Raw genomic sequence first — 24,289 nt, forward strand, 5'->3', positions numbered from 1 at the left:
CCATTGCTCCAAACTCTTACAAACATGCAAGGAAGGGTTAACCAGTGGTATGCTTCGACCCAAACCCTTGAACGGTATGCCTCTTCTTCTGGAGGGTGCAACTCCGGGTCTTCTTCCTCCACTAGGGGAGGTCCTTCGTTTAACCGTGCTAGTTCCTCGCTCCATTCACGAGCGATTACATCCAACTCGCTAAATGTTGGTGACATACAATCCTCGAATTCGGAGTCCGAGTCCGAGAATGTGTTGCTAACGTGAGACACCGACTTGTCATCCGAAGTATTGGTCATTTCACCTACATATAATAAGAACAAATGTATGTTACCAAAATGAGGTGGAACTACTAAAATTAATATAAGTGTAAAGGACGACAAAACAATATATAAGAGATTGTTATATAAAATTTGAATTACAATTGGCCACTTTGACTTTTTCTCAATTCTTCCAATTTCACTAAACATTTTCTAGCATCATGTCCGTCAATGTTGCAATGTCCGCATTTTCTTTTTTTCTTTGCAAGTTCCTCAACGGGACTTTTAATTCGGTGCTCTTTTTTGCGTCCTTTGGTTTTCGAAACAATGGGGTCAAGAATAGTTTCATGTAACTTCTCTCCACTTTCTTAAGAAATTTTGGTATCAAATTCACTTCCAACACCTTCCACCCCATGAACGGGCATTTTCTCAATAATTTCGGTCTCTCGATTAATAACTCTCACGGCATACTCCACAAAGTTTCTATCCTTCTCCACATTTGTAGTACGTATCCTCCACATCTTTTAAGGAACAGTCTCAATCCTTCTCCACAAAGTACTTTGCAGCCTCAACCAATTGGTCTTGAAATTTTTTGAACATCTCTTTCGTATAAATGGAAGCGGCATGTTGCTCCAAGGCGGTCTTCATTCGCAGGCAACGAATTTTATGACGTGTATTATAATCCTCTTCTTTCTGACGCATAAATTGTCTTTCTAACGCTTTTTGTGCACCCTCAACAAATTCTTTCAACCCCGTGCAAGACCCTACATAAGCATCAAAAAAGGCATTCATTCCTTCGCTTCTTGAAGTTGTTTTTTGACCCGCGGAAAAAATGTTACGTGTATAAGCATCGATCCACTTATGCTTCAAATTATACAAGTCTTGCAACCATGTATTATCCTCCAACTTGTACTTCAAGATCAATGCTTTCCACCTATCCTCAAAAATTTCTTCGGTCAACGAGTGATATATGCAATTATTGAAGTCACCTTTAAATTCCTCCTTTGCATAGTAGGTTGAGAGCTTCTCCGGATTGTTACTAATGTGCCACGAACACAACAAATATGTCGTGTTCGGTAGTTGAGATTGAATTGCCCCCGCCATCGCTTGATCTTGATCGGTGATAATAATCAAAGGTGCTTTTCCTTCAACCCTTAAAAGACACTTCAATCTTCCTTCTTCATCAATTAGAGTCCGAATAAAAAAATTTCCTCCACTTTCCTCTTCTAACCTATGTAACAAATCTAATCCCGCTTGCGTATCATTCACACCCAAATTATCTTTTCTAAAATCTCGCACGATATTTCTCAAGTGTTGGGCATGAAACCCTACTTGCTCCTCTCCTCCGTGCATTTTTCCAAATATATTCATTTGTTGTCTAGGAGCAATACCCGAAACATGTAAACTCTTAATTAAATTCTTTTGGGTGGCGGTTACATGTCGCTCCCTTTTAATCAAATTTATTTTGGAAGGCGACACAACATCGTGATTGTGATTTAACTCCAACGATGTTATCTCCCAATGCCTTGTATCGCCTTTTCTTCTTCTCACTACCGACACTTCCTATCAAAACTTCTTCATCCTCTACGGGTTCTTTATCGCGATTTTCTTCCGCTAAATTACAAACATAAGTACGGGCATATATTATTTTGTCAACACGCCTTTGTGTATTTTGGATTTTAATTGCAAACCCGTTTTTCAAAGCGTAGGCCCTAATTACATTTTCGGCGGCTACCAAATTAGGAAAATTTTGACTCAAGAAAAGAATTACAATATCTTCTTCCCCAACAACACTCTTATCCCTACTCTCACTACTCTCATGCATAAACTCACTATTTTCATGCAAATCTTCATTTTCAAATCTATGTTCACTAACATAAACATCGTCATCGCAATCATCAACAAGGTTAACATAATTTACATTATCATCACGTAAGCAATGACCACTAATATCAACAACCTCACTATTTACAATATTATCACTTTTTTTGCTTTTCTACCTTCAAACCTAGCAAACATCTTATCCATAACTACAACAAGAAAAAAGCAAAAAATTGATCTTACCAAATGAAATTAGTCAATAAGGATGAACAAAACCAAGAATTTCCCCAAATTTGCTATCCAATTTGACAAATGTTGCACAAAAAGGAAAGTGTGATTGTTTTAGGGTTATAAACTGAGTACAGTAGTTCCGCTAATATAATCCACGGAAGGAAAATAGGTTCTGCGGAAAAAAAGCGCGGAAGGGCTCATGTTCTGCGGAAAAAAAGAGCGGAAGGACGAATTTTTTATTTTAAATCCTGGCCATCAACGGCCCGGAAATAATGTGTTGGTTAAGGGTCCCTGACACATATGTTGGTTACCATATATCACATATAAATGATCTTAATATTTGAGTCTACGTGTAATTTTGCGATTTGAATCGTATCAAAATCCTCGCATCCAAATTAAAAACATTCGATCATCCAAAATTAAACAAATATCATAATTTTTAAAGAAAGGTAAAGTAAATTAAATTAACCAAATGTAACTTGACCTTTTGATAAGTATGAATGAGTAGCCAGAGATAGAGGGAGAGGAGAAAACGACGTCGTAACTCGTAACTAGTCTCCCTGGCACCGTTCTTATAAATCAGGAAATCACTTCCATTTTGTCGAGTGTGTATATATTTGGGGATAGGCTGGGTCATGAACGCAGGTGCATTCGGTGGGCCAGGTTCTTCGTCGTCGGCAGTCGGAGCTCCGGTAAACAAAGATCAGAAAATGCAATCAGCGGAGCAGCTCGTGCTTGATCTCAGTAATCCCGATGTCAGAGAGAACGCTCTTCTCGAACTCTCTAAGGTTGTTTTACACACACATCGTTTTTATTGTTTGTTTTTTATATTCAATTGCTATCTTTTGTGTTTCATGCGATATCAATTTGTTGTGAATGAATTAATATTTCTGCTTTTATTCTTTTCTTACTTTTTCAATTATTTGATTTTATTCTCCTGAGGATGCATACATGAGTCAGAATTGTTTGTTATTTTTCCTTTATGAATGTCTTTTATTTGCAGAGGAATCTATGATTATTTTCGGGTTTTTTTAATCGAGATTTAATTTTTAAGGAAGCGTTTCTGCTTGCTATGTGGACAATCAGTATCTTAGTATTGAATTTTGATTTTTTTTTGTGGTCTACTAAAGCTAGAGCCTGTCTGTTAGATACCGGGAGGCGGTGGAAACTTTACGATGAACTGTGTGAGATAGCATTAAGCCGAATTTTTTCGCAAATGTTATATATTTTAAGAAGTTTGATTTTTTCTTTTTTTAGAGTTTTGGAATTCCCTGCCTAGGTGTTACTCTGTATCTAACCAGATACCTCCTCAATTTGGTTGGGCGTCTAGGTATCCTCGCAGCATGTTAAGATTCTTAACTATTTTTTCTACAATCTTGAGTTTTAGTAAAGAATATTATGATGGTTTCCCAAGTACCAACTGTTTTCCAAAATGTTCAATTTCCAAGCTGGCTCATCCAGATATGCTTCGTGTAAAAACCATCATTCTCTTCTTACCCTAGTGCTGAAGGCACAGTTTTTAGCCTATGTTGGATTGTCAATACCTGGTGATGCCCCTTTCTGCTTCCACCTCTCTCAAAGGTAGACACGTGTCGGTGTAATATATGGACCTCTGGATCCAATATTATACTATTGATGCAGATCCAAAGCTTAGGAACCCCTTTGTTACTAAAATATAACTTGAGTTGATAAACGGCTTTAATAAACGATTTTGAAGTATAACTATTTATTAAGGGAATTATTGCCTTCTAAGGTCCTTGTATCTTTTCTGATGGTCTATGAGAAAGAATAACAGAGGGTGTATCACAGAGTTTTATTAAAGAATTTAGAATCTTAAGATCTTGTAATGAATTTAATATGCTCTATTTAGGTAAACTTCCTTGTAAGATCACAAAATCTTCTTACCTAAACAACGTTTAAAATTTGTACAACTACTTTGCATATGAGGGTAAACATAATATTTAGTGCAATATATCATGCAAAAGTTGTGTCTTTTAGTGTTTTTACCCCCAATGAATATTAAAAATTAGCTTGAAGGTTGCATGCCTTTGACTGTTTGATATCATTTAAAAAAGAAAGCCATTTATTGTATCTTCCTGTAAATTTCCCAATTTGAGCAGTATGATTGTAAACTTGTGCTACCTTTGGTCTTATTTTATAGAACAAGGAATTATTTCAAGATTTGGCTCCTTTCGTGTGGAATTCTTTTGGTACTATTGCTGCACTCATTCAGGTATGCCTAATAGACTTGTTTTGTCTTTGTTTCATTTTTAGAAGAGAGAATTATTTCAAGATTTGGCTCCATTATTGTGGAATTCTTTTGGTACTATTGCTGCCCTTTTACAGGTATGTTTCATGTAAGTTATTAGAATTTATTTATCTTTTTTTTTATACCTACAGTAGAAATCATTTATTAAAATTCTTTGTTGTGATATAGGTGGTCTACCTGTGTACGTGAAAGTCACTAAACATGATATCCACTAGTTTTTTCCATTTCTTTGTCATACTGTAATAATTGAAATTAGTGGGCACCTGAGTTAAATTAGTTTCATGAACAAAGATTTATAATTGGGAATTGTGTGTATGATATCTTAATGTACCCTTATAACTAGGAATGCTATGCATGTCGTCTTTGTAATTGCAGGAAATTGTTTCAATTTACCCTGTCTTGTCACCACCAAATTTGACGCCAGTACAATCAAACAGAGTCTGCAATGCGCTGGCGCTTCTCCAAGTAATTTTCTTTTTCTTTTTTTTATGACAGATTTATAACAAAACAGTCAGCAAGTGTTACATTAATTTGCAGTGTAGTGTTAAGAGATGCCTTGATAACATGCACTTCAATTGTATTGTAAAAATTTATAGATTCATCTACAGTTCTGTTATTGTTTTTGCAGTGTGTGGCTTCTCACCCAGATACGAGAATGCTGTTCCTTAATGGTAAATATATTTATTTTGTTCTAGCTGTGTCCATTTTGATACAATTACAAACTATTGTTCAGTGACATAAGTCACTTCCTGTAATTGCAGACTCCGTAGTGTCTTACGATTTTCTAATTTGAATATACTCTATAATCTAAAATTCTTTTAATTCATTTCTAATTTGTTACAGATGTCGACATCTTAAGAATGTTTCGAAAATAAGAGAGACAACTTGTATATGTTATTGCTATATATAAGCTATGGTCTCTCAATGTTTCCTTCAACAACGGTCAAACTATCTATAGCTATTTGCGTGCTCATATTAGCTTTATACACACACAATGGTGACTAGATCAGTGTCAATCTGTCCATGGCTCAAAGTCAAAAGATCATTTTAGAAAACCAAGAGACAAAAGAAAATGAAAATATAAATTGTGGAATAGAAAAAGATAAAAGCAATAATTATAATAATTTCTTATCTTTTATTTTTTATCTGCTTCTGCTAAAATTGATTTGTGCGAAACTATTTGTGGTTAACCAAAATTTTGGCGGAGTGCTGCTTCTTATGCAAAAGTGAATAATTGGTCCACAGCAACCGGAAGATATGTAGAGTCTTTATGTTTCTATCAGGCTATGTTCAAATTATGACATAATTAGCTTAATAACATCTGCATGTTTTGTGCAAGACTAACAAACATTTACTCGCTTGCAGCTCATATTCCTCTATATCTGTATCCTTTTCTCAATACTACTAGCAAATCAAGGCCATTTGAATACCTAAGGCTTACTAGTCTGGGGGTGATTGGTGCCCTGGTGAAGGTAATATATTTTTCTTTACACTTGCACATCACACACGGACACTATGTTTAACTTGAATTATAAACATCTTATTCAGGTGGATGATACTGAAGTTATAAGTTTCCTGCTATCCACTGAAATTATTCCGCTGTGCTTACGTACAATGGAAATGGGGAGTGAATTATCTAAAACAGTTGAGTCTTGACTGAATGCTATTTTTAAATCAGATTCATAATTCTTTCCTTTCTATTCCTCAATTTGGTTTGTTTAAATTATAAATTTCCATACTTTAGCTTGGGTTGGTATAGATATCTGACAGATGTATGTCAATGTCAGGTGGCCACATTCATAGTGCAAAAAATCTTATTAGATGATGTTGGCTTGGATTACATCTGTACAACTGCAGAGCGATTTTTTGCTGTAGGTCGAGTTCTGGCAAACATGGTTGCTGCTCTCGCAGAACAACCATCATCACGGCTGTTGAAGCATATTATTCGCTGCTACTTGCGCTTATCAGATAATCCAAGGTAAATTACATGCTATCCACTTTCTTTACCTGCATTGGGCTTCTCGTGTTGCAACATTCACAATTTACAGATGTCCATATCTTATCTGTCGTGCAGGGCTTGTGATGCTTTGAGAAGTTGCCTGCCAGATATGCTGAGAGATTCTACATTTAGCAGCTGCCTGAGGGTAAGTGCTTTTCAGAGCTGTTACTGTCAAAGAAATTCTTGTAATGGTTCATGCATAATCAGTGCTGGTGTCCAAATATATTAGAGAAAACTTTACAGTGATGAACTAGAATTTCTAGAATGTATTTTTGTAAGACGTGACAACGTACTGCAAAATACCCCTTCCCATTATTTATTTTAATTTTTATTATATATATAGTTGATGTTGACTGTCACCTGGTGATGCTATGTCATGTTTGAGGTGATACGAGTCAAATAATTGCATGTTTTGATAACTTGGACTAGTGTCATTTTTTGCCATGCATGCTTGTAATCATGTCTTTTGAGAGTCACGGATACTACTTGGGCAATAAAACCATGCCCTGACATTTTTGGGTTGCTGCTTGATTTAATTTTATTTTTACTGTCCAAGAGTTTGATCATCCCAAAAACTTATACCTGATGTTTGTTTTCAGGAAGATCCGACCACGAGGAGGTGGTTACAGCAGCTGCTTATCAACGTTCAAGGGCCTCGTGTCACCCTGCAAGGAGGTGGAGGATTTGAGCACATGATGGTAAACTGAGCCTCTAATGTTCTTGTGGCCTTCAGCTGCCCTATTGTAGCTGGCATTACCTGGGCTTTTTACATATCTGGTCTGGAGAAAAACTGTTTTTGCTGGAACTTCTTGTTAGTTCATAGAGGCAGTCAGTCTGATTTACTATAATCGATATAATCACCTTCCAACTTTTTATTAGAACATTTTTTTGTTGAAACAAAATAGACGAGGCTGCAGTGTCTTGCTTTGTGGATGTGGATTGGTTTTTTATTTATAAAAAGTGAAAATATATTGGTAGTCAAACAAAGGTAAATACTAGTGAACCTCATATCTGAACATGGCAGTGGGACATCTACAAGCCCAATCAGTTATGCAAAATGCCGACAAAATAGTACAGGACCTCTAAGATTCCTTTTAAGTTGGCATTATACGACTCTTTCTTTTCATTATTATTCCCTTCAGTTGGAATGGGATCAGTCAAAAGGTTAAAAGGGAAGTGGAAGAATAACAAGTCCTTTACACTGATAAAGAAAAAGAGTGACGAGATAACTCAAGGGGAAGGGCTTATCTCATGTCGTTTATGAGTTCAATTTTTGTTCTACCCGAGAAATTTGTTTGATGATCTACAATACACATGAATGTTATTTTGTGCTTCTACAAAAAATTAGCTTATTAATTTACAATATCTAATGTAGTGTATTTCATGTTAGTCGCGTGGAGAAACAAAAAACCTTGAACAAATGAATAAACTTTACATGCTTAACCGTTAACCTGATGAACACACAAGGGAAAAAACACATACCTGTTTGTTCAAGTGTTTAATTGAAATGAACTAATGAAGTAATACAAAAATTGTAGAATCATTTACATATTCAATCTCAAGGAGCTAAACTATCATGTCCAAGAAGTTCACGGGCTTTAACAAGAGTATTCCTGAACCTAGAAATGTTGATCTTCAAATTTTGGCCAGTTATATATACAGCCCTTCCAGCTTCAAAACTTTTAGAGAATATAGACTCTGGATCTACAATCACCGGATCATCACGACTGTACATATCAATAAGCGAGCTCTCCTCCGGTTGAATTTTGTACTCCAAGTAATGAAGTCCCATGACTCGTGCTGGTTCACCAAAGTACGTAGCTGATGCCCATTCAAGTCCAAGCGGCACCACCTGCACCACTGCTGCGCCAACAGGCAAAAATAATTCATGCGTTAAACCAGCGCCATGAGCTCCAACCATGACACTACATGAGCTCACTATTTCTGAAAATTTGGATAAATTGGACATCTGATTAGGCCTTGCTATGACTATGTCGAAGCCTAAGTCTTCCATTGTGTGTACCATTTCTTCTTGGTTCAAAAATGCTCTTGATTTTACTCGAGAAATAAGAAGTAACTTGGGCTTTTTTGTATCCACATGAAATTCCTTTAGATTGTATGATTCTCTTAGAAACTGCTTGAAGTTTAACATGGAGTAGCCTCCCGGGTTTATATCGTTGGAAATATTTATGGACAGGAAATTATGGAACTTGAGTCCAACCACAACTCCGGCAGGGAAGCAATGAACACTTCCATTTGTGGCCGGATTCATAACTCGATAGCCCGATAAATGTGAGAAAATTTGTGCATATCTTCTCACAAATGAAGGGTTGTAGTCAGAAAGTATAAACTGTACATTGGATTGAAAGTGCCGAGATGTGATGTATAAAGGGATGATAACCTCGTTAAATTCATGGAATAAGTTTCCCCGGAAGCCACTGGAGGAGAACATAACAGCAGGGACAGTATGAATGTACTGACAAGCTGGTAAACTTGAAATGTTTTGCTGCATGATCTGAACTGGGGTTGTATCTTTCAGAATTTCATTAGAATCTTGCCTTGCATATGGCCTAATCCTCGCTGTTTTATCTTGTGGACAGGTCTGATTTAGTTGCAACTGAACTGTCATTTTTGTAGTATCAATCCTTAATAATGGTTCACTTGCAACGCAAACCTTGGAGTAGAAATCAAAATCACATGCAAATCCATTAGCTTCAAGCTCTCTCTGATCTTCTCCTGTAGATTTCGAGCACGGGATTTCTTCATTTAACAATAATATCCATTAACAATTCATAACAAATAAAGGAACTATATGTATTAACAAACCTTTTAGTAGCTTTCTTAAACTAGGCTTGAAAGATTCCTGATATTTTATTGCCTCATTGAACTTGTTGTCACTGAACTTCCAGTTTGCTAACTGTTGCATCCCTGCAGTTTAAAAGAATGCAAGTAAAGTTATCATATTAGTTATCAAATTTGATAAGAAAAGCAAGAAAAATGAAGGGATTACATTTGTTGAAAGGAAGAGAAGTAGAAGCAAATAATTGTGTGTAAAGCAGAGTGATTAGAAGCAAGAACACTAATGGGGTTGCACTAAAAAGAAGCCTTCTAGGTTCCTTCTCCATCTGCTAATTTTAATCTTATCAAGCTAATAAAAAGGAGTAGTTTTTATGGGGTTTGCATAAACATAATTAACATGATGTTAGTAAACATTTAGAAACTGCAGAGTAAATCATTTATCTGTTAGGCTGTCTAATCTTGATACAGAGTCTTGGTAGTTATTATAAGTTCCTTGCCACTTGTCATCATCAGCTCCCTCATTTCAAATGCTTTTCTTCTGTTACTATGTAAATGTGTTGTATCATTGTAGTGTGTCCAATAATTTATAAAAATTATATAAAATTCTTCAATTGTTGGTAACAAAGCATCATATGCCACATGGTATCCTTGGTACAACTTGTTTGGTTATGCAATACCAGCTAAATTTTAAACAGTTTTTATCAAAAAATGTCAAAGAGCTGCATGTTGTATTTAATATTGAAATTTAAGGATTTTAAACCGTTTTTTGCAAAGTCGGTATACGTAGTTTTATTTTTGAATGAAATGTGGGGTTGCAAAATATAATTAACTCTGAAATAAATATCAAAATGATGAAAGTTAGCATTTGTAATCACGGTAGAAATGACAGACTTAATATATAGTAGAAACAAAGACGCTGTGTTTATAACATGAGTCAAAGTCTGGCAGCTTAATGCTATTATTGTTATATGCCCCAACTGATACCAACCTGACACTTGAGTTTTGTATTAGTGTTTAAACATTAAAGAAATGTGTCATTTTCATATAATAATTTTTCAAATCCGCTGAGTAAGTTTGGTTTTGCCAAGCTAGTACCATGTCAACAATATTTTATTTTTCTTCAATTCAAAATGTTTTTCACGTTAGTTCAGATGTTTTTCATATCACCTTCAGTTATTAGTTTATCTGGGATCGTCCCGGAATTGACTCCTATTACATATTCAAATACAACCCGAAATTCAAAACAGTCACCTCTCGTTGGAGCTGAAGATTAAGATGTCGGCAAATCTACAACGTACCGTATTAAGATTGCTTAACTAGTATCATCATCATTCATAAATCATAATCAAGTTGCAAGTCAAAAGATAACACCAGTACTTAGTGGGATATATAAAATGAGGGGAAAGAGAAAGAGAAGTTTGATAAAATAAAAAAGACTTGATTCAAAGTACACTTTGGCTGCAAGTGTTTAAAACTTTGGTGTATGGAGATGTGGTCACTTTAGTGTTGTCGGTTGTGTAAATGAGCAAGAATACAAGAGGCCAAACATCGGGACAGGCGGACAGCCCTTTGAAGCACAATAAAACATAACCAATGGGACAAAACTACTGTATTTCAAAATTATCAACCATCATCCCCATGAACTAGAAGAAGAGATAATGTAATGGTAATATACTGTAACAAATTACAGTGGAATCGATGACAGTGCATGTACAGTTGCACACTACACTCAAAAGAATACAATCCTTTTTACATGATACAATGCCTTTTGATCGGATGTAATCAGTTAGTGCACACTGTTGATTGCCTGAAAATGTGAAATCATTATCATAACTTTTACTCCCTCGAAGGGAGAACTTAGCCTTTATTCGTTTTTGCATGTAAGAGTATATCACAAGAGCCAACAAAGGGTTAGTGCAGTGGAGGTAAAGAGGCCGATTCCTGGTGTGTAATTAATCAGCAAAAAAAAAAGTAAATCAGAAGTTTAGCGTCCGATGTGAATGTTTGAATATATTTTAACCTTGCAAGTCGGAGATTCATATGATCAACGGGTTTGATCGTATGTATGACATTTTAATGCATTATTGTGGGACTTGCTCCTCCTTTCTAAGAACTCGTGTATTTCTTATTGTTATTCCAATAAATATTTAGCATTTTGAGGATACGAGAAAATCAAATTTGAGATGTCTCTACTATGTAAAGTAATCTAACTCTTTTGAAGTCTCATGATTATTAGAAGAAAGACTTATCTAAATCATACATAGGGGTACCAGATTAAACATAGTTTTTAATAGAAAAAGAATATATGTCACGCCAAGCAAGTAATCTCATTCATATTTGCCGGATACCCTCTAAATATAACTGAACGTATGAACTGAAAGAATAAAGAAGAGGTTAGGTATGAACAATGGAGTAAAGTTATGTAAAGGTTTGGTTGGTGAAATTCATGGACAAGTCCCCATGACCCTTGGCATCTATGTATAAGTAAAAATGAAGCTTAAACAAAAAATGGGCTCTTCCATGTAAATGACTTTCAAAATTTTTGGAAAACAACTGTTTCCAAAGTTTGTATAAAAGATATTAAGTGTAAAGAGGAAAAATGATTGTTCATGGCTCTTTCCGATGTTTGGTGATGGATTTTAAGGGTTGAAATCAAGGGTTTAATGATTTTTGTGACTGGATATGCATCCGTGAATCCACCTCAAGTTGCCTATGTAACCTATTTAAGCGATCAAGCATGTAGTTCCAATTGAGTGGGTTTAAAGAGTCTTTTCTGATGAGGTCTTTTTGCTGATAGGGCTTCACATGGAAAAACCTCTTCTACCAGATGCTTTCACGACAACTTGTCAACATCTAAATTGTGTTGAAGTTTGTATATATACCTTAGATGCAGAGGGAGTTAGCCTAGCTGGTCATTTCTTAATAGTAACCCCGGCTTGTGATGGTGAGAGATCAGCCCCCTCCAACTTGGATATAAAAAAGAGAAGTGACGGGGAGAGAAAGAAAAGAAACGACAAACCTAAGAAACTTAATGTAAATGCTGCGAGGAGGCTGTATGTTCCTGTTGAAGTGAATGTTACCAGAGAGGCGCCTAGGGTGGTAAATTAGTTTGAGAAATATTCTTTTTCTGGGCTTCAACTACTTCTATTATTGTTTCTGAGGACATGCAGACTACTAGTGAGGTGACCCGGTGAGGATTGTTACTCACTCTGACAACTCTGCTTCTCCAAGTGGTTATATGGTGGTGAAAGTAGTGGTACTACACAATTATTTTCTGCTGTATATGTATGAATTAGCTACCTCAATATTTATGTGTTTAGAATTCACAACTTATATGTTGGCTCTCAGGAATACAAGCATCATTCAGGTGTTATTACAGCGGTTACTTTCTTACTGTCAAGTACGATGAACAAATATTTAGCTAAAGATAATGGACCAAGGTGGATATTTTCATTTATCAAACCAGTGTTTAATTTCAAAGTATGCTACTCTGATTCATTTGTGAAAAGTAGATATACCTACACTCATTCTGTGTCTCCTGTAATTACCTATTTCGACGTGAGAGGAAAAAATAACATTAAAACAAAATGCTGCTTCAAATTGTCCCAAATTGCCTCTCAGCCAAAGCCAGCTCCAGTTTCTTTAGCAAGTCTTTCTGTTCCTCAAAAGTAAGGCTCCTTAATATCTGTACCAAAAAGCAACTTATTCAGAAGTTGAAATGCGGAAATTTTAAGGAATTTTGGCCCCTGATCCACATTTTGGGATCCTAACAGACTCACCTGGTCCAGAATAATCTCCACAGGATAAGTTTGAGGGATTATGAATGATTGGATATATATGTATGCAAAAATAGCCATCACCATCTGCAGATATAAGCAAAAACCAATCTTACTATTGTTAATTGTAGATCAACCAGAAGCTGTACAGCATCTATAAACAAATGACTTGAGCTCTATATCATTTGCAATCCAAAAGATATATTCTTTGGAAGAGATCAGAAGCTAAACCCCCCAACTCTGTCATAAGACTTGAGCACTATATATGCAAAAAACAATACAAAACTTCTTGAACTCTTGTGCATGCTGGTATCCTTGTGACAAACCAAATTATATGACAAGTGAATTGAGTTGGAAGGACTATTAAATGTGAGGAATATTTTAAAGAAAATATAACATCGTGTATTACTGTAAAAGCACATTACCTGGCAGTCCATTCTATCAGTAAAACCGCCATGTCCTGGAATACTATATCCAAAATCCTGAAAAACAAGGATGAGTATATTTACTACTGCAATTTCATAGGAGAATAATGTTTAACCAGGTACTGAAAATGATTAGTAACCTTAATATTAAAAGCTCTCTTGAAACCGCTGGCAAAGAAACCCCCAAAAGGTGCTATAATGGATGCAAATAGACCAAAGCACAAAGCATGCCACTGCACCGGCAAGACTGACATCTCCTTCCATAGAAACTGCAAGACCGTAGTAAATCATGTTAGCATTTGTTTAAATAGATAAGAAACATAATCCCAAAATAGAACAGGGTTATAAATAACATAAACATGTTACACTCACAATGTGTGTCACAAAAATCAAAATGGGATTTCATTACTGTAAATTTGATCAACAATATACTGTTACTCTTGTTTGCTTACACCTACAATTTGAGAGTTTCAATTTATATTTCAGAACATATATGTTGGAGGTTTCAATTTATATTTCAGAACATATATGTTGGAGGTAGTTGGTGCATCTCGTAGGAATCCCAACTTTTTTCTTTGGAGAGGGACAGGAAGGGTAAGAGTTCCTTATAAGTCAGACTTTGACAAAATTGGACGATAAGAGCAAATCGAGTACTCCATACAGGAGTTCTACTGCAGTAAATTATCTTTATCGGAAATTTTTCCTCAAGTTACAGTGGCTATGCTCATAAATGCCGTAATGACTTTATCTAGTCATTCTTGCACTAATATATAAACAATTCTGATGATTAGAAAATAACAAAACTCTATAAACCAAACAGCCATCGGAGAAAATTGGCAAGAACTTTATCGAATTCTAGAACTAAGCCGGTCTCTCACAATGAATGCATATTGTTCGTGACATGCACACTGCAATTAAAAAGACATTTATATTTAGTATGTGGGAATAGTAATCAAATTGGTAATTAGCAAGAAGAAACTTTAATCTCAGGTTTAGTTACAGAGCATTGTATCTTGTGTCATCTGTTTTTCCCTGCTCTCCTTATGTGAAAATTAGTCAAATGTACAACTTACCCATCTAGGTAAAGGATAATATTCTGGCTTGAACAGCGGGCCAGGATCACATTGAAGCCACCCGGTTGATAAATCCTGCAAAGATTTAACCAGATGAGTCATCATGAGAAGTTTTAGAACTGAATATTTTTAGAGCACAATAGTATCTGAAAGTATACCTTCCTACGACATGTCAGCCACTGGAAGCCACCAAGGATATTTGCAAACTGCGTATTGTATAAGTGGTAAATCAACATATATTATCTCAAGAAATGTAACATCACGCTCTGTTCAGAAGCTTCAAGGACAAGAAAGATGCTGAACAGACTATTTCATTTGGATATACAATTTGTATGAATGAATGAGAGTACAGTAATCGAGCTCATTATGAGGACCTGAACTACATACACGATTTTTATTAGACATGGTAATATATTGTACACAATAAAAGCCTACTTCCTCAGTTCAAAGATCGATAACTCCTTTCTCTTAGTAATAATACAAATGCAGAAAATCGCCTCTTTCCCAGTAGGCTAATATTATATATAGACAACACTCGTAATATTGTCCATCACCTATGCAGGACACTTTTCTGCAAGATCTACGTTGGACTCCACTCATAGGTCACATAACCAACACTATAAGAATTATAAGAATAAAAATTCCTTAAAAATCTTAATCAGTATTCCATACAGAGATCTCCATGTTTTATGTAGGACATTCTTCATTAAAATAAAATTAATTACAAGAGGTGAAACCAATGTTACAGCTCATCTTAATATTTTCAATAGAAATGATTAAAATCAGAAAAGATAGATGAAGTCCTTAATTTCTACTACAAATGGGATCCTTTTGCGATAGCTTATGAGGTTACAAATTTCATAACGAAATAATCAGATGTATTAAACTATAAATCAGTAGTTATTATTATAATAGAAGTAAGGCTTAATTATAATTTAAACCTTGAATTATAATACTATATACACATAAACCCTTAAAGAAAAAAGTCATACACATCAACCCCTAATGTGTCAAATGTATCCATTATGACCCTTGCTCCGCCAAAAAATTCTGAATTATAAAATGTCACAATTTTAGGCACGATAATGTGGACAAAAAATTATTTTTTTCTTCCAAAGTTGTAAGTCCATTTTCCGCCAACATATGAACCCCTCTACTAAATTACATAATATGTATCCGTCTAATTTATTTTCCAAGATTTCCCTTACCCGATACCTAACATTTAACGATTTAGAAGTGTTTGTTGGAATAAAGGTCAAAATATACAGTTTCGATACATAAGGGTTTAATGTGTATGACTTAATTTTTCGAGGATTTATGTGTACAAAACATCATACTTCAGGGTTTAATGTATAATTAAGCCTAGAAGTAAACACCTGCAGAATACAATAAAATTAACAAATGATGTATTTTTAGATACTTCAGAATGGCATATATTTTCCATCGCGAAACCATGAAGTTGAGGGCGGATTCAGTAGCATGAAATGTGTAATTTCTACTGAATAAATAGAAAACTGAGGAGAGGAAAGGAAATGTAAAGATGTGATGATTTTAACTACATATGATTATACTCACCACAAAAGCCGATATCATAGTTGCAACAGATGCTCCAATAAAACCTTCCCATGTCTTCTTCGGTGAAAGCTTTATCAAAGGTGTCTTTCCAAAGAAAAACCCAAAAAAGTAAGCAGCTACATCATTGATAGCAATAAGTAGAGCTGGGAGAACAAACCTGCACGAGAATTCGAATTACAGACTAATAACATTAACAATCCATTGCATACAGTGATACAAATTACTCTTGAATTGGTTATTCTATTTGAATATCTAAAATAACTACAAATAATTTATTACACATTTCACTTTCCTGAAGTTAAAACAATAGCAGTGAGTCAGAAAGGACATCATTATTTAGTATGATCATATCACATTTTATTCCTCAAATCAGTTAAAAGGCAAACATGTGACATTCAACAAATGGAAAGCTGCATTTTTTGAATGATACACTATTTTTATGTTCATGTTCCATAAAAAATTACACATTCCACGACGCTAATTAGAATTGGAAAAAGTCAACACAAGACTCTAAAGGCAATTTGACAGGTAAGTTCAAGCATCATTCATCATTAAACATGCTTAGACTACGAGAATTAGCGACCATTTTACCAGAATATTCCTTCAAAAATATTGGCCACCGTGAAGGAGGACTGACTGAATACAACAATGAGAATCATGTGTGTCCAAGCGTATTGACTAAATTGATACTTGTACATTTTCTTTTTCAAAGTTAGAATGAACCACACGAATCCTGTAGCAAAAACAAAAAGTAATGTAGTGTCAATAATTTGACGATAAGTTTCATACTTATATTAAGAAACAGGATGAAACACAATACATAAAATAAACAGTCTAAAATTTAAAAACGATACGCAAATATTATCAGGTATATTAACCAACCTGCGATATATAAAAAATAGCAGATAACCATCTGATACTTGATAAGACCGCTTACAAGTTTGTAAAAGAACTTATCGGAAGTTACAGTATTGACGAGTTGTTGACTTAAGATGCGCCCATAAACATATAGCATAGCTGTGAAGAAAAAATGCCTGTAACAAGTATAATATTGGGCATGAACACATCAGCTATGTATTTATCATAAACTCGTTTTTAGAAGTTGTCTCAATTATGATCTGGATACTTCCAATCATGATCATAACTTTTGCTAGACAATAACTTAAAATTAGGTGAGTTCTCACCAATTTAGGAGCCTAAAACCAGGAAGACGCCTATTTTCATGAGCTCTTCTAAGTAAATTGAACAGTTCTGCCACCATTAGTATCTGTATAACAATGACCATCACGCAAATATAAAGATGGCCTAGATAAACCATCAATATGAATCCCACAAGCATCCACAAAGCAGAATATACACGAATCCGCATTGATTTGTATTTCTCAGTATCATTGACAAGCAAAGGAGTTCCATTTAATTTACTGATATCAGGTATAGCCTGAAAGCAAATAACAAAAGTATTTGATTTAGAACTAGAAATTGAATCTAATAATTTATTCAATCAGGTCGGTATTACGTGTTAATAAAAAATTTAAGTATCGATCTAATGCAAGCCATCATAACAGGAAACAAGGTTACTTGACAACATTTTGTGTTAGTTTAAAACATAGAACTAGCATAAATTGCTTTTTTCATTAATCAGACTACTAACACACCACAATACACACAGCACTATATTTTTACATAAAGATATCCTAGAAGTTATAACTACTCTAATAACTGCTAATTCAAAAAACATAAACTAACCTTGCATAACAGATCTGCAGTTACAAGTTAACTGCTGCAGACCTTATCTTTATTTTAGAAACACTAAACTGAACCAGCCTAATAAACACACTTAATAAAAACAACTAAGGCAGCAACTAAGGCATATTTTAACACTCCTCCTTGCCGTTGATGCTGCAAACTCCCAACTTATGCCTCATGTATTCAAATTTCTCCTTTGGCAGGGCTTTGGTAAAAATGTCAGATAGCTGATTCTCAGTCTTGCAATGAACTAATACTATCTCTCTTTCATTCTGAAATTCTCTGAGTACATAGTATTTTATCTTGAAATGCTTAGTCTTGCCATGAAATACTGGCTTTGTGGAGATTGATATAGCTGCTTCGTTATCAACAAATATATGTGTTGCTTCATGCTGCTCAAGCTTCAAATCTTTTAGGATTTTTCTAAGTCATATAGCATGGTTCGCTGCTTCCGTTGCAGCAACTAACTCAGCCTCTGCAGTACTTTGAGCAACAATGTCTTGTTTCTTAGAACACCAATTAAACACACCTGAACCAAAACTAAAACAGAATCCACTGGTACTCTTCATATCATCAACCACACCTGCCCAATCACTATCAGCGAAACCAGAAAAATGTAGTCTCTGACCACCTATGTACTTGACGCCATAATTAACAGTTCCTTTGATATATCTTAGAACACGTTTGGCAGCTTGCAGATGTTCTTCATTTGCGCAGTGCAAAAATCTGGATAAAAAATTCATAGCTTGCACGATGTCAGGTCTAGACGCCGTGAGGTACATGAGACATCCGATCATACTTCTATAGTAGTGTGCATCAACCTTTGGATAACCATCATTTTCTTCACTAAGATTTGCTCTTGCTTGCATAGGTGTATCAGTAGATTTGCAACCTTCCATACAAAACTTTTTTTAAATCTCCTTAGCATACTTGCCTTGACTGATGCAAATCTCATTTTTCCTTTACAACACTTTTAATCCAAGAAAAAAAGACATCATCCCCAAGTCTGTCATTTCAAACTCTTTCTGCATTTCTGCATTTCAGCTTTGAATTCGTTTATAAAGTCTTGATTGTTCCCTGTGACTAGCAAATCATCAACATAATGGGAAACCACCATCATAATATCACCTGATGTTTTCACATATAAGGTTGATTCACTTAGGCTTTTTACAAAGCCTAGTTTCAGGAGATAATTATTTATGCGACTGTACCAGGCCCTTGGTGCCTGTTTAAGACCATAAAAAGCCTTTATTAATCTGTACACCATTTTCTTTTGACCTTGCACAAAAAATCCTTCCGTCTGTTTAACATAGATTTCTTCATCTATAAGTAACCATTTAAAAATGCAGACTTCACATCTAGATGGAAAACTTTCCAACCCTTTTGAGATGCAACAGCAAGCAACAAACGAATCATATCAAGCCTAGCCACGGGAGAAAACGTTTCATAGAAGTCCACACCATAAATTTGTGCATAGCCTTTCACCACAAGCCTTGCTTTATGCTTGTTTATTGATCCGTCAGCATTAAGCTTAGTCTTGAACACCCATTTTACTCCAATAATCTTCCTGTTTTGAGGTCTTTCAACGAGCTGCCACGTGTTATTTTTCTCGATCATTCTCAACTCTTCTTTCATAGCAGATATCCACCTTTCATCATGCATTGCTTCATTAACATTTGATGGTTCAAGAAGTGCAACATTGCACGTTTCATAGATGTCAGCAAGCGGTCTCGTACCTCTAACTGGGAAATTATCAACATCATTTTCATTCAATTTAAAATCTAGAGAAAGTTGATCATTTTCACTAGCATTCCAGTCCCATTGTTCCTCCTTCATGAAAACAACATCTCTACTAATGATAATTTTATCAGTGTGAGGCTGATATATTCTATAGTCAGGACCACAATAGCCTATGAATATTCCAATCTCAGGTTTTTTATCCAATTTATCTCTTCGAGCAGAAGGAATGTGAGAAAAACATAGACAACCAAATATCTTTAAATCACAAAATGAAGGTTTCTTACCATACCATACCTCATATGGAGTTTGATTTTCAAGTGCTTTAGTTGCAAGTATATTTAACAAGTAAACAGCAGTATTTGCAGCTTCTGCCCAGAACTTTTTAGGCAGATTTTTCTCATGTAGCAAACAACGAGCCATTTCACCAATAGTTCGATTTTTTCTCTCACTAACTCCATTTTGTTGTGGAGTATAAGGTGCAGTAAGTTGATGTTCGATTCCTGCCTCCTCACAAAATGTGTTGAACCAGTTTGATGTGTACTCTGTGCCATTATCAAACCTTAACATCATCATAGTGCAACGACTTTGATTTTCAACCCATGTTTTAAATCTCCAAAACACACTAGCCACTTCAGATTTGAATCTGAGAAAATATATCCAGGTCATTCTACTTTTATCATCAATAAATGCAATATAGTACCTACTGCCTCTAACAGATGGTGTATTGAATGGCTCTCCAAGATCAGTATGCACAAGCTAGAGCTTCTTTGTGGCCCTCCAAGACTTTTTTGGAAAAGGTAACCTTGTTTGCTTGCCAAATTGACAAGTTTTACAGTTTGAGATGCTTGCATTTAGTGGATCTAAGTCTTTAACCATCATCAATTTTTTCATTTTAAGTATTGCCGAATGATGACAATGTCCCAACCTCTTATGCCAAAGATCGGTCGTCTTTAAAGAGGCTTGATACGCAACCTGCTCTTTATCCATAAGATCAAGTTGAAAACTTTTTCCCTTCATTTTAACACAAAATATTTTAAACCCCTATGAATCTTTAATGACACACATCTTATCCTCAAAATAGACTTTAAAACCTTTCTCAAGTAATTGACCAACGCTCGACAGATTTTGATCAATTTCAGGCACAAACATTACATCAGTTATAATTTTAGTACCTGAGAGAGTTTCAATTGCAACAAACCCTTTACCTTTCACGGAGATATATTGTCCATTTCCAACTCGTACCATTGAAGTTGATTTCCGATCAAGTTCTTTGAAGAGTTCAACATTATTTGTCATGTGGTTCGTACAACCACTATCCACTAACCATGTTTCATTTTGGTTGATATTTGCATAACACGATGCAACAAATAACTGTACTTCATCTTCTTGATACGCAACCTCTTCTTGAGTAACAACATGAGCATCATCTGATTTCTTTTCTTTATATCTGCAAATTCTTTCAACATGACCCATTTCATTGCATTTATTACATCTTACGTCAGGCCTGCTCCAACATTTAAATGAAGGATGATTTGTTCTACCACAATGTTGACATGGAGAATATGTATTTCTTTTATTGGCCACATTGTTTCTAAAGTTTCCCTTATTTTTGTGCCAATCTTTCTTTTCTCTACCAAAAATTTGACTTGGTTGAATCTGCAATTTTGCTTGCATTGCTCCTTCAAGAATGGCTTCCTCTCTCATCAATTTTCTCTGTTCATGAGCTTCTAATGCACTAAGAAGTTCTGGCAACGGTATTGTTGCAAGATCTTTACTTTCCTCCAATGCTGAGATTTTGGCCTCAAATCTTTCTGGCAACGTTACAAGCAATTTTTCAACCAGCCTACTATCGGGCATTTCTTCACCAATGAGCCTGAGTTTGTTAACAAGTTCAAACAATTTATCAGCATACTCTTTGACCGTATCAGATTCCTTCATTTTCTGCAACTCAAATTCCCTTTTAAGATTCAGGATTCTCATGCTTCTTGTTCGTGCATTTCCTTGAAACTCTTGTCTGAGATACTCCCAAATTTTGTAGGCTGTTTCCAGATTCATAATTCTGGTGAACAAAGATTCAGATACAGCAGAAAATAGACAAGTTTTGGCTTTATAAACCTTCGATTGCTTCTCATTATGAATCTTGATTTGTTGAATTGTAGAATTCTCTGTTATTGGTGGAACAACTAATTCTTCTTTCACAGCTTCCCAAAGATCCTATGCCTGTAAATATGCTGTCATTTTGACAGCCCATAACTGGTAGTTTTCGCCAGTGAAAACAGGGGGTGGAATGGGAGAATAAGAATTTGAACTCATTGAGTGAAAATGTTAATTGAATGCACTTCACTCGATACCAACTTCACACAGATCCCTTAAGAAATAAGCTCTGATACCATATGTTAGTTTAAAACATAAAACTAGCATAAATTGCTTTTTTCATTAATCAGACTACTAACACACCACAATACACACATCACTATATTTTTACATAAAGACATCCTAAAAGTTATAACTACTCTAATAACTGCTAATTCAAAAAATATAAACTAACCTTGCATAACAGATCTGCAGTTACAAGTTAATTGTTGCAGACCTTATCTTTATTTTAAAAACACTAAACTGAACCAGCCTAATAAACACACTTAATAAAAACAACTAAGGCAGCAGCTAAGGCATATTTTAACATTTTGTGACTCAGAACAGACAAGTAAAAGTATATGACACTGAGTAATCTGTATCCCTGTAATGAAACTGACTAGGCTTTGCTAATTAAATGTGGCATCTTCATGCTTAGCATGGCATACAGGTACATGATAAATTATCTAGTACCAGGTCATATTATTGGCGAAAGTCTTTGAGCTTTAATTGAATATATTTAACGATGTGTTTTGTTGTATATTAGTGTAAACTAGTGAAGATAGGTCAGCTAGCTAAACAACTTTATATTGCAATATTAAAATTTATTGTCTGGGTGAGATGATTACATTGCAAGTAATCGGTATCTCAGAGCTACTAACCTCACTTGACCGTCTACGATGCCGAGCTCTACCAGTAGGTGTAGTGGGAGAAGTCGGATTATTATTTTTGTGCATTATTGTAGTATATATCTCTCAGTCTTAACAGCTTCGAAAAGCACATGCATCTGAAAACCAATCTGGACGACAAGTTGGCAAGATTGTTAGAACAGATCACGAAGATAATTAGTTGTGTGCACTGTGTGATAATTTATCCTATAAGCGAAACCACCTCCTTTGGTACATAGATGTTCACTGTCTTCCATCGGTAATATATACCTAAAAAAGATAATTCTGAATGTAGCAATTACTTATTCTAAGTAATTTCTTTAATATATACCACAAAATATAATCAACTCTAACATCTGTTAGTTTGTCCATTAGTTGTACGTTGCATTTAATATTACCATGCCGTACATATTCATCACTTGTAAGAACTAGAAGATATAAATTGTAACAACATAGAGGAAATGGGCGTGAATTTAATTAAGTATGAGTAGATTATGAAACCTTGAGGTTTTATGATTGCTGGTAACGGTGACAGAGAATTTCTTTAACAAACACACATAGTAAAGGATACCAATTAAAAAGTATTCTATTTCACACATTTAAACTATTTCAAATCTTACATTTTTTTCCCAATTTTGCTAAAGATTTGTAGAATAATTTGCACAAAATTTCTCCATACTAAACTTCACTGCTCAAACATGCACGCTGCACCCGGAGACTCCGAGTCACTAATTTGTTTTCGTGCATATTTTTGACACATCTGTACTATCATGTTATGTGTTATTTACTTTATAGACTATAATGTAATGAGCAGTAGTTCAAGTTATTAGCAAATGGGCTGGCTGGCTGTGATTTTATTAACTTGAAATTGGCCCTTGAGTTTGGTATTTTAAGAAAACAAATTAAGCAGATGAAGAATTTGAGCATGGGCCAAAGCACACTCTAACCATTGTTTATCACTCAGATGATTTCTTTTCTAGGATTTTATTTAGATTTTTTTGATTAAAAATCTACTTGGTTCTGAGTAATAGGATTTGTCTTGTCAATCTATCAATTCTTTGCAAAATAGTTCCCATTCCTGTGATCTTTTACCCTTCCTGAACTCTATCCCCGCATCACCAAAATTCTATGTAAATTCATTTCATACAAATTGCTTGTCTCAAAATTCAGTCCCCTCCCCTTGGCCGGTTCCGCCGATGTCACTACAAAAAAACAAGGGTAAATTTGACCGGCCAAATATGACTGCGGCTAAATTTGACCGTAAACGGTCATATTTAAGGTCAACTTTAGTTTATAGTTGGTCAGATTTAATTTTGACCGCAGACGGTCAAATTTAAGGTCAGTCATTTATTTGTAACTGGTCAAGATTTAATTTTGACTAACAGCGGTCAAAATTAATTCGGTCAAATTTACTCGGTCATATTTATTTTTTAGATCCCAAAAAAAAGAGAGGGAAAAATCCCGCTAAGATAACAAAATTTGATTGGTGCAAATTTGACCGCATTCGGTCATATTTAGGTGCAGTCTTATTTAACTTTTTGGCGCTAAATTTCCCGCCAAAGTTAAA

At 35.1% G+C, this 24,289-nt stretch overlaps 5 protein-coding genes across 6 annotated transcripts; 1 reads left to right on the plus strand and 4 right to left on the minus strand.

Annotated features, from left to right (window-relative positions):
- Positions 1–785: 785 nt before the first annotated feature.
- Positions 786–1,601, minus strand: LOC141685474 (protein FAR1-RELATED SEQUENCE 5-like). The gene has a single exon (XM_074490568.1). The coding sequence runs from the start codon at positions 1,599–1,601 to the stop codon at positions 786–788; it is 816 nt and encodes a 271-aa protein (XP_074346669.1).
- Positions 1,602–2,811: 1,210 nt separating this feature from the next.
- On the plus strand, positions 2,812–7,555 carry LOC141684774 (uncharacterized). 2 transcript variants are annotated; one of them, XM_074489894.1, is made up of 9 exons: positions 2,812–3,088; positions 4,462–4,533; positions 4,945–5,034; positions 5,198–5,240; positions 5,935–6,041; positions 6,118–6,213; positions 6,357–6,547; positions 6,644–6,713; positions 7,168–7,555. In XM_074489894.1, exons 1-9 carry the CDS (start codon positions 2,936–2,938, stop codon positions 7,273–7,275), a joined length of 930 nt encoding a protein of 309 aa, XP_074345995.1. In that variant the 5' UTR covers positions 2,812–2,935; the 3' UTR covers positions 7,276–7,555. The 2 variants fall into 2 exon arrangements, with proteins under 2 accessions (XP_074345995.1, XP_074345994.1); XM_074489893.1 differs by lacking the exon at positions 4,462–4,533 and adding an exon at positions 4,575–4,646 and having other exon boundaries at positions 2,813–3,088.
- Positions 7,556–8,035: 480 nt separating this feature from the next.
- LOC141687317 (alpha-1,3-arabinosyltransferase XAT3-like) lies at positions 8,036–9,891 on the minus strand. Its single transcript, XM_074492552.1, has 3 exons — positions 9,579–9,891; positions 9,395–9,496; positions 8,036–9,304 (listed from the first exon to the last, which is right to left on the minus strand). Exons 1-3 carry the CDS (start codon positions 9,691–9,693, stop codon positions 8,127–8,129), a joined length of 1,395 nt encoding a protein of 464 aa, XP_074348653.1. The 5' UTR covers positions 9,694–9,891; the 3' UTR covers positions 8,036–8,126.
- Positions 9,892–12,523: 2,632 nt separating this feature from the next.
- LOC141684646 (phosphatidate cytidylyltransferase 1-like) lies at positions 12,524–17,600 on the minus strand. Its single transcript, XM_074489717.1, has 10 exons — positions 17,401–17,600; positions 17,099–17,250; positions 16,808–16,949; positions 16,217–16,373; positions 14,800–14,847; positions 14,642–14,716; positions 13,709–13,837; positions 13,569–13,625; positions 13,147–13,230; positions 12,524–13,052 (listed from the first exon to the last, which is right to left on the minus strand). Exons 1-10 carry the CDS (start codon positions 17,583–17,585, stop codon positions 12,963–12,965), a joined length of 1,119 nt encoding a protein of 372 aa, XP_074345818.1. The 5' UTR covers positions 17,586–17,600; the 3' UTR covers positions 12,524–12,962.
- Positions 17,601–18,390: 790 nt separating this feature from the next.
- Positions 18,391–18,861, minus strand: LOC141685475 (secreted RxLR effector protein 161-like). Its single transcript, XM_074490569.1, has one exon. The coding sequence runs from the start codon at positions 18,859–18,861 to the stop codon at positions 18,391–18,393; it is 471 nt and encodes a 156-aa protein (XP_074346670.1).
- Between the last annotated feature and the right edge of the window lie 5,428 nt (positions 18,862–24,289).

This window comes from Apium graveolens, chromosome 9 (assembly GCF_009905375.1).
Source record: "Apium graveolens cultivar Ventura chromosome 9, ASM990537v1, whole genome shotgun sequence".
Taxonomy (NCBI): domain Eukaryota; kingdom Viridiplantae; phylum Streptophyta; class Magnoliopsida; order Apiales; family Apiaceae; genus Apium; species Apium graveolens.

Excerpts from the sequence above, each read along its gene's own strand:
- LOC141684646 (XM_074489717.1), bottom strand. The coding sequence starts at position 17,585 with ATGCGGATTCGTGTATATTCTGCTTTGTGGATGCTTGTGGGATTCATA. Across the intron at positions 14,848-16,216 it reads CTATGATATCGGCTTTTGTG|TTTGCAAATATCCTTGGTGG; the intron begins GTGAGTATAATC and ends TACAATACGCAG. Across the intron at positions 13,838-14,641 it reads ATTATCCTTTACCTAGATGG|TTTCTATGGAAGGAGATGTC; the intron begins GTAAGTTGTACA and ends ACGGTCTTGCAG.
- LOC141687317 (XM_074492552.1), bottom strand. The coding sequence starts at position 9,693 with ATGGAGAAGGAACCTAGAAGGCTTCTTTTTAGTGCAACCCCATTAGTG. Across the intron at positions 9,497-9,578 it reads TTCTCTTCCTTTCAACAAAT|GGATGCAACAGTTAGCAAAC; the intron begins GTAATCCCTTCA and ends TTTAAACTGCAG. Across the intron at positions 9,305-9,394 it reads TTTAAGAAAGCTACTAAAAG|GAGAAGATCAGAGAGAGCTT; the intron begins GTTTGTTAATAC and ends CGAAATCTACAG.
- LOC141685474 (XM_074490568.1), bottom strand. The coding sequence starts at position 1,601 with ATGCACGGAGGAGAGGAGCAAGTAGGGTTTCATGCCCAACACTTGAGA.
- LOC141684774 (XM_074489894.1), top strand. The coding sequence starts at position 2,936 with ATGAACGCAGGTGCATTCGGTGGGCCAGGTTCTTCGTCGTCGGCAGTC. Across the intron at positions 4,534-4,944 it reads CTATTGCTGCACTCATTCAG|GAAATTGTTTCAATTTACCC; the intron begins GTATGCCTAATA and ends TTGTAATTGCAG. Across the intron at positions 6,548-6,643 it reads CGCTTATCAGATAATCCAAG|GGCTTGTGATGCTTTGAGAA; the intron begins GTAAATTACATG and ends TCTGTCGTGCAG.
- LOC141685475 (XM_074490569.1), bottom strand. The coding sequence starts at position 18,861 with ATGGAAGGTTGCAAATCTACTGATACACCTATGCAAGCAAGAGCAAAT.